At 38.5% G+C, this 8,195-nt stretch overlaps 1 protein-coding gene across 1 annotated transcript; it reads right to left on the bottom strand.

Annotated features, from left to right (window-relative positions):
• Positions 1–2,229: 2,229 nt before the first annotated feature.
• Positions 2,230–7,729, bottom strand: LOC133856670 (uncharacterized). The gene is made up of 2 exons (XM_062291728.1): positions 7,301–7,729; positions 2,230–6,271 (listed from the first exon to the last, which is right to left on the bottom strand). Exon 2 carries the CDS (start codon positions 4,325–4,327, stop codon positions 3,587–3,589), a length of 741 nt encoding a protein of 246 aa, XP_062147712.1. The 5' UTR covers positions 4,328–6,271; positions 7,301–7,729; the 3' UTR covers positions 2,230–3,586.
• Positions 7,730–8,195: the final 466 nt, after the last annotated feature.

The raw sequence follows: 8,195 nt of genomic DNA on the forward strand, positions 1-8,195 counted from the left end.
ACACAAAATCTTCCATTGAGACATCCATATATTATTATCCCTAAAAGAAATTACATTACTAACAAAACACATTAATTCAAATTGTTCTTAATAATAATATTTACCGATATTTATTAAAAAAAATATCCTACATCAAAAGCAATTTAAAGGTTTCAAATTTCAACCCAATGATTGTTTCTACAAGAAATGCTATGTACACTCCACAGTCCACTAATCTCAAACTTCAGCCGAGTAAGGAAAACTTCAAAAATTTCAAAACTAATTGCTAGGTGGAAATCGTGGGAATTGAAAATTTCAGAACTAATAATCACGCGTGTTTCAAAATTTTATGTTCATGTCGCTTAATCCTATAAGCGATGTTAATTATTCATGTCCTTTAAAGAAAGGTCGTGAATTCACGTCATTTTTAGAAAGGTCATGAAATCACATCCTTTACAAGAAATGACGTCAATAATTGACGTCGTTTATTCTGAAAAACAATATAATAAAGTCAATTAAAGCCTTTCTTTTTTTTAAACGACGTTATATTTTTACATTTTTTGTCCTTTATAGATAAAGGATGTCAAATTTACGTCGTTTAGAAGTAAACGACATCAACTTACAAATTAATGACGCTTGTTCCAAACGACAAAAAAAAAAAAAAACGATGTAAAATGCCGGTTTCTTGTAGTGTTATGCTATACATTATATCAAACGTTATTGCATCACCAAAATGGCTATAATCAATGATCATTCTTGCATCATCTCAGAAGATATTAAAAATCAACTCTTCAGCATCGAATTGAAAAGCATAATAATATGAAGGATTTTCTTTAACTTGATGACAAAAATATCTTTCCAAGCTAGCAGCTCCCCCAAACTTAAGGCTTTTCGTCTCTTATTGCGTAGATAGTTCATAAAAACCAAGATTATCACCTCCACCAACTTGCTTACTCATAAGCTGATAAGAATCATTTAGTCTTAAACCTGATTCTTATGGCAAATTAGCCTCAGCAACTTGAGTTATAGACATTTTCTGTTGTGATGGCATCATGTGTATAGTTTTTAGAGATGGAGATTATGATTATTCCTAGCTATATTTGCCATTATCTGGATTATATACAATAACTAAACGTGCATTGCATCCACATCTTGTTTCTGCTCCAGGTTTCCTTATTTTACTATCTTGCTTGTCTATGCCCCAAATTCCCTTATTCTCGAACATGAATCTCCTTGAAGTAACCATTCCAGTATTTTTACATGTTTCCACATACTCTTTTCTGATACTAAAACTTATCATTCTCCGATACTCATTATAGAAATTACATTCAATCACATATGATTCAAACTACATGTCTTTTGATGGTGTAAGTTTTATAGGCATATTTGGGGACACAAAATCTTCCATTGAGTCATTCATATATTATTATCCCTAAAAGAAATTACATTACTAACCAAACACATTAATTGAAATTGTTCTTAATAATAATATTCACCGATATTTATTCAAATAATATTCTACATCAAAAGCAATTTAAAGGTTTCAAATTTCAACCCAATGATTGGTTCTACAAGAAGTGCTACGTACACCCCACTAAAAGCCAAACTTTCTTTTTCCTTTACATCTAATGTGAATAAGACAAACATCTCAAACTTTATGACAAAAACCAAATGGGTCTCTATGTGCAATTCATCATCTTGTATCTTCCTCCAAGAATTTAGTTTGCCTTTTTTTTTTTTTTTAACTGAAATTTTATCACATATTTGTGTTTTCGTGGTGCCGTCGTATTTTTCATCCCACATTCTTAAAGGTGCTTTCAAAACCTAGCAGAAATCTTAGTTGCATAGATCAAAGCTATGGATGAAAGACAAAAGAGATAGAATCTCTACGAAGACTCTGCACAAACGACTTACAGGCCTGGTCTAACAGATATTATCACAAAAAAAAAAAAAAAAAAAAAAAAAAATCTGAAGATCACAAAAGAAAGAGGAGATAATGAAATAGAAAAAGAAAAGAACAAAAAATAGGGTAGAGTATGCTCCATATTTTTTTTAGTTTGGTGAGTGAACAATACTTTCCAAATTAGGTAGGCATTGCTCCTCCTCACCACCAAATATTTCAGCAATTGTTTGTTTGTTTGTTTGTTTGTTTGTTTTTTTTTGAAGAAAGAATGAATCTTATTAATCAGGAAGATGAAACTTACTCAGCAAGTACAAAAGACTGGATATAGGAAGGGCATTCCTCCATCCACAATTCATCTAAAAGATACAAAATAACACATTTTGCTAAATTGTGTGCTGCAGAGTTGACAACTTTGCTAGCATATACGATTTCCACCCTGAAAAATTGAAATGACTTCTAACACAAAGTAAGTGTGTGTGTGTACAAAGTGTCAACCAAATATCAATGCGAAATTTAAAAGACACAAGAATTTTTGTTAACGAAGTGGAAAACTCAATATGAGAAAAACCACTCCGGGGTAGCCAAACCCAAGATATCCACTATTCAAAAGACAAGACTAGTTACAAAGTAGTAGCACTCACATACCCATGATGAAGTGGTCATACCTTGCACTCTAACGTGTAGCCTAACACAAACGCCTCCCAACCAGGTCTCCTACCTGAAAGGGTCTTCAATAGAATCATTTACCTTAGGGCCAACCCCTAAGATAGACTTCAGATAAGCGCAGCAACAGCACACACAACAATGGCTTCAAAGAGACAACTCAGCTCAATACTGTCACAATATAACTCTCTAAGCACTAATGGAATTCAATACCGAATTCTTGCTGTTCTCAAGCCTAGGGATCTCTATTTATAGGCCGAGGGTTCAAATGAGCGCCTGGCTTGATAAAACCTAGGCGACGTCTGGACGGTAGTCATAGGGCGTCTGGACTGACAACTGTGTGATCGGCTTTCCAAAAATTTCACTGAAATTCTTTCCTGATTTGAGCTGCCTCCGGATGGTGGTACCCTGTCGTCTGGACGGTCGCACTTCCGTTGCAAGTATTTTCCATATCAAGACTTCGCGCGTCCAGACTATTGATCTGATGCACGCAATTTCCATATCTGATGCACACGCGTCCGGACCAAGAGGACTAACGTCCGAGCGTCTGGATTTTGAATGCGATAGTTGCCTTATGGATGAGTGCGTCCGGACGGGAATCCACGTCTTTCGGACGGCTGCAGCGAACTTTCCATAACTGTGTTTTGGAAAGAAATCTTGAAGCTTGTCGAACATTGAGAGTCGTCCGAACGTACTGCTGAAATATCCGGACGGATGCAAGCTGGAGCAGTTCGAAGCTTCTCGACACAGAGGAAGGTCCGGATGGAAAGTTCTCCTCGTTCGGACGGATGATGCTTTGAACAGCTGGGCGTCCGGACGGTATGTCACGTCGTCCGAACGGCTGGCAGGTAACCGAATTTTCTAACTTGTAAATTGTGTAGAATCTTCTAGAAGCACTCTGAATAGCGGAATCCCTGTTAAAAAGCATTATTACAAAGAAGTGATTTTGTCCAATAGAATGTAGCCAATTACAAACTAACACACCTAATCCATGCTTTGAGCCTTCACTTTTGTGTCTTCTAGCAAATGTCCATAGGAGCTCTAACTTGGCGAGGTCTGATTGAGGGCCGAAACTATAATCTGTGAATCCCCTTCAAACACTACCTGATGAAAGCCTCTATCCACGCACAAGTTGACGGCATGCCAAACGGCGATAGCTTCAATTGCTGTGGGGTCTTCTACAAAAGGGATAGCTTTGGCCAGTGCTGCAACTACCCCTCCCATCTCATTCCTCACTACAACCCCAATACCCGTCCTCCTTGAGTTATTGTTAAGGGTTGCATCCCAGTTTGCTTTCAACCAACCATCCCTTGGAGCCATCCACTTGGGAGGAATATTAGCCACTGCCTCTGGACCGGAAGGATCCTCCTGGAGGATTTCTTCACACTCTGCAGCCATATTCCTAACCTTCATGATGAGCTGGCTTGGTGGGTGGAATCTCCCTTTGAAAACATACTCATTCCTACGCAGCCACAGCAAGGGCAAGACTATCAAAGCTTCCAGAAAACCTTCTTTGTCCAATATGTCCTTCAATACCTTAATAAGATGAAGCCCATCACATTGCTCAATCACCAATTTTTGTAGCCTGCGCCCACATTCTTGCCAAACTGCAATAGAAGCCGGACAGCTCCACAAAGCATGGAAAGTTGGTTTTGTATTAGCAAGACAGAAAGGGCAGAGAGGATCAGTGAGTATACCTTTTCGGAACAGAATTTCCCATGTCGCTAGGATGTTGCTGCCCAACTTCCAAAGGAAATTTTTCAGAACAGGGGCCACGTCCATTTCCACACGGCCTTCCAAAAACTTTGATTTTCACCCGAGTTAGAAGACTCGCCTATGTCCTGGATCCTCCTCTCCATTTCAAGATGATATGCACTTCAGACCGTGAAACACCCTTGCTTCGACCCCGTCCAGATCAACTTGTCTTCTTGACTCAAAGGGCTTGGCACACTGCAAATCTTTGCTGCATCCATAGGAGTAAAGGTAGCATTAATCAACTCATAGTTCCACCAGCCTGTTTATGGGTCCCTTAGTGCAGCAACCGAAGCTTCTGGGGGCAAATTTTGAACCGGGGAATGAATGCAATGGTCAGAGGAGGAGGGAATCCATTTATCACCCCAAATCCTCACCTGCTCACCATTACCAATTCTCCACATTAGTCCTTACTCTAGCAGCGGTCTAGCTTTAAGCATGCTGGGCCATGTAAAGGAAGGGTTAGCACCCAGCTTAGCCTGCAAGGAGTCCCTAGGAAAATATTTCCCTTTTAGGACAGTGGCCAGCAGGGAATTAGGGTGTTGGATCAGCCTCCAGCCTTGTTTGGCAAAGAGAGCTAAGTTGAAAGCCTCCGAATCCCTGAAACCGAGCCTTCCTCTCTGTTTAGGAAGTCCCAACTGTGTCCAGCTCATCCAATGCACCCCTTAAGTATCTGAATTATGACCCCACCAAAACCAGTTCATTAAGGAATGAATTCGCGAACAGAGGGATTTAGGAAGCTGGAAGACACTCATACAATAAGCTGGAATGGCTTGTACCACTACCTTTAGTAGGACCTCTCTACCCGCCTACAAGAGTAATTTATCTTTCCAATCCTCTAAATTTTTGCGGACCCTCGAGACAATACTAGCAAAAGTTCTTGACTAATTTTAAGTAGAGCATTTTTGACTAATTTTAACATAAAATTTGGTTTAAATGCGTAGAGCATTTCGGCAATTGTTAAGTAGAGCATTTTTGACTAATTTTAACATAAAATTTGGTTTAAATGCGTAAAAAAAACTATACTCTAAAAAAGCAATTGATTTGATAATAAATAAACGATGAAGCGGCCAAAAGGTGATGGTTTGCCTTCTTTAAGACACCAGGTTTGCCATGAACCGATACCCGAGTCTGTGCGCTACGTTTCATTTCCCAAGAAACGTCAGATGGTCGTCATTACTCTCTCTCTCTCTCTCTCTCTCTCTCTCTCTGTGTCTTTCTTTTCTTGAAGTTGGCTTTTCAAGAGCTAAAAAATCTGTACTATGAGACTCCATGAAAGAGAAGAGAGATACCAATGCCGATGCCAATGGTGTCGCTGATCCGAGCTTTTCCTATGATAGTAGCTGATTTTTCAACAACTTTAAAGGCCTCATAAATGCATATACACAAACACACAAACATCTCTCTCTCTCTCCTTTCCAGGTTTAGTTTCCCTCCAATATGCAGGTATGTGGGTCATCATACAATGGCAGGATTGGAGGATGCTCATCATATATATATATGTATGCCTTTTTACCCCTATTTTAGAGATATCTATGTACGTATAGCGAGGATTTCTCGCTTCTTTTTCTGTTCTCCTTAACTGTTTCAACAATATCTCTATCTATGGCTTCCTCTGCTTCTTATAAGAAGATGAAATGATTATTGCCCTTCTCATCCTTTATATAATACTCAGCGATGACAGGCTAGTGATGTTTATCTCTTTACACTTAACAGTTATCCTATAGTTGTATACAAGATCAGTTTGGCTATATGTAGTTGAAAGACAATTGTTGATAAAGATATATATATACAGGCTGCTCATCCTTTGGATTGGAGATCAGTTGAAGCCTTGGAGCCTTTTTTTCATCTGCATGATCTTTATCTCTTTGATGATTTGGTTGGAAGATATGTTTCAATACTTCGTTCCTTCAATTCACTCTCTCAGATGTTTTAGCAGCTAGCTTTGGTAACTAAATTAATGTTCAGGTCTCACTGCGAAGATGAAAAATTAAAATGTTACCTTTGATTTTTACATTGGTTTTGAATTAATGCAAAATATAAAAGTACTTAACAATTATAATAATATACTAACATAAGTACGTTTATATTAACATATACAACAAATATATGCACAAAAATAATACTACGTTAATTAGGATAGCAAATAATACTGCATACCCTAACATAAGATAAAATAATACTACATATCTCTGGGTGCTAACTGACGGAATCATAGCTTTATATATAAAAAATCATGAGAAAATTAACAGCTCAAATTGACAATAATGAAACTTACCCATTCAGGATAGAACCATCTATGCGGAATATCTGTCGGTATATACCATTAATGCTGATCCATGAGTAAAAGCCTTTTCATTTTTCATTTTTTCATTTTTTTTTTTTTTCTGTGCGTGGGAGGGTTGTGGTTGTAGATCATATGGCTTTATCCCTCGAGAGGGAACAGAAAAGATTAACCAAAAAAAAAAAACAAAGTAACAAGATTATGGGTATGTTTGTTTCAAAACCCTAGAAAGAGCTAGAGCTAGAGGTAGAGGTAGATGTACGTGCTGGCAAGAATTTCACATCTTATATATATATCTTACAGTACATACCATCTTGTCCACGTGAAATGAACATCCAATCTTGTTTTAAATGAGGCATAGATTGGTGGGTTTCTCTCTGTTTGCGTGGGTGTGTGTGTACTGTGTATTGCGCGTGAGAGAGAGAGAGAGACAGAGACAGAGACAGAGACAGAGAGAGGTTGTGATACATGTACATCAAATGAAAGACATCAAGAAAAAAGAAAGGTGGTCAGAGAAAGATTGTTGAAAGGGGAAGAAGGTTTTCTTGTATCTTCTTGTTCATGCTCGGTCGGACAAGGATGCATGGGTGATCAGGTCCTTAGGAAACAAATTAAGCAAACAACTTCAGTAAAACTCCCTGGAGAACGTAAAAGTTCAGCAAGGGTTACAGCCGTTTCTAACCATATATATCAACGAGAAATCAAAAGAAAAGCCTTACCAGGAATACACAAGCTAGGAGGTAGGAACGATTATGGTTGGCGCGCTGTACGTATAGCTAATGTTGGTTGGGGGGAATGAAGCCTGGTCCGAGAATCATTTAGGGTTTCAAATTAAGATCATAGAGAGATGGATCAACAACGTACCTCCATGACCTCGAGCCAGACAACATTCCTCTCAACCTAACTTTCACGAGTAGAAAAAAAAAAAATATATATATATATATATATATATATATATCTTTGATTTTGAAGCTGATGAGGACGGAAGCAAGCAAGCAATGATACATCCCACATATGTATAAAAGTTTGAGGGGAATGAAGCCTGGTCCGAAGCCTTAAGAGTTCTTTTCATAAGAACCTCCATGGGAAAAGCCTCGAGCCAGCCAACATTCCCCTCAAAAAAACACCCTCTATTTTTCTCCCCCCCTTCCCGGCCTCTATCTGAAAAGTGGTAACCCTAACCCTCATAGTTTTATAGTAAGAAAGAAAGGAGAGTTGACAATAAAAAATTACACTGACTCACTGGTGGGGGTGGGGATTCAGATGTTCCTAAATTAGCTTATGCAAAATGGCATTTAACTACTACACTAATTAAGATAAACCCAAGGCAGCTAGCTACCTCTACCCACCCCCAATATCTTCTTCTTCTTCTGTCATTTCCCAAGTGTATTTTACTTGCTGCTGCCGGTTAACCAACCGACCTGCTACCTGCTACCACCAGTTGCTGCATGCCCTCAGTCAAACACACACGCGCACACACAACAAGACAAACTTGGTATTGTATTAAATTTTACGCTCGACACGAGACCAGTCTGCCTTTAATGCGATTCTTCATCATTACCTTATTATTTTTAGCTTTTCCTTTCCCTACTTTCAAACTCCTCATGTACGATC

The sequence above is a fragment of the Alnus glutinosa genome, chromosome 14 (assembly GCF_958979055.1).
Source record: "Alnus glutinosa chromosome 14, dhAlnGlut1.1, whole genome shotgun sequence".
In the NCBI taxonomy this organism is placed as follows: domain Eukaryota; kingdom Viridiplantae; phylum Streptophyta; class Magnoliopsida; order Fagales; family Betulaceae; genus Alnus; species Alnus glutinosa.

Coding starts and splice junctions, on each gene's coding strand:
- LOC133856670 (XM_062291728.1), bottom strand. CDS start 4,327: ATGGACGTGGCCCCTGTTCTGAAAAATTTCCTTTGGAAGTTGGGCAGC.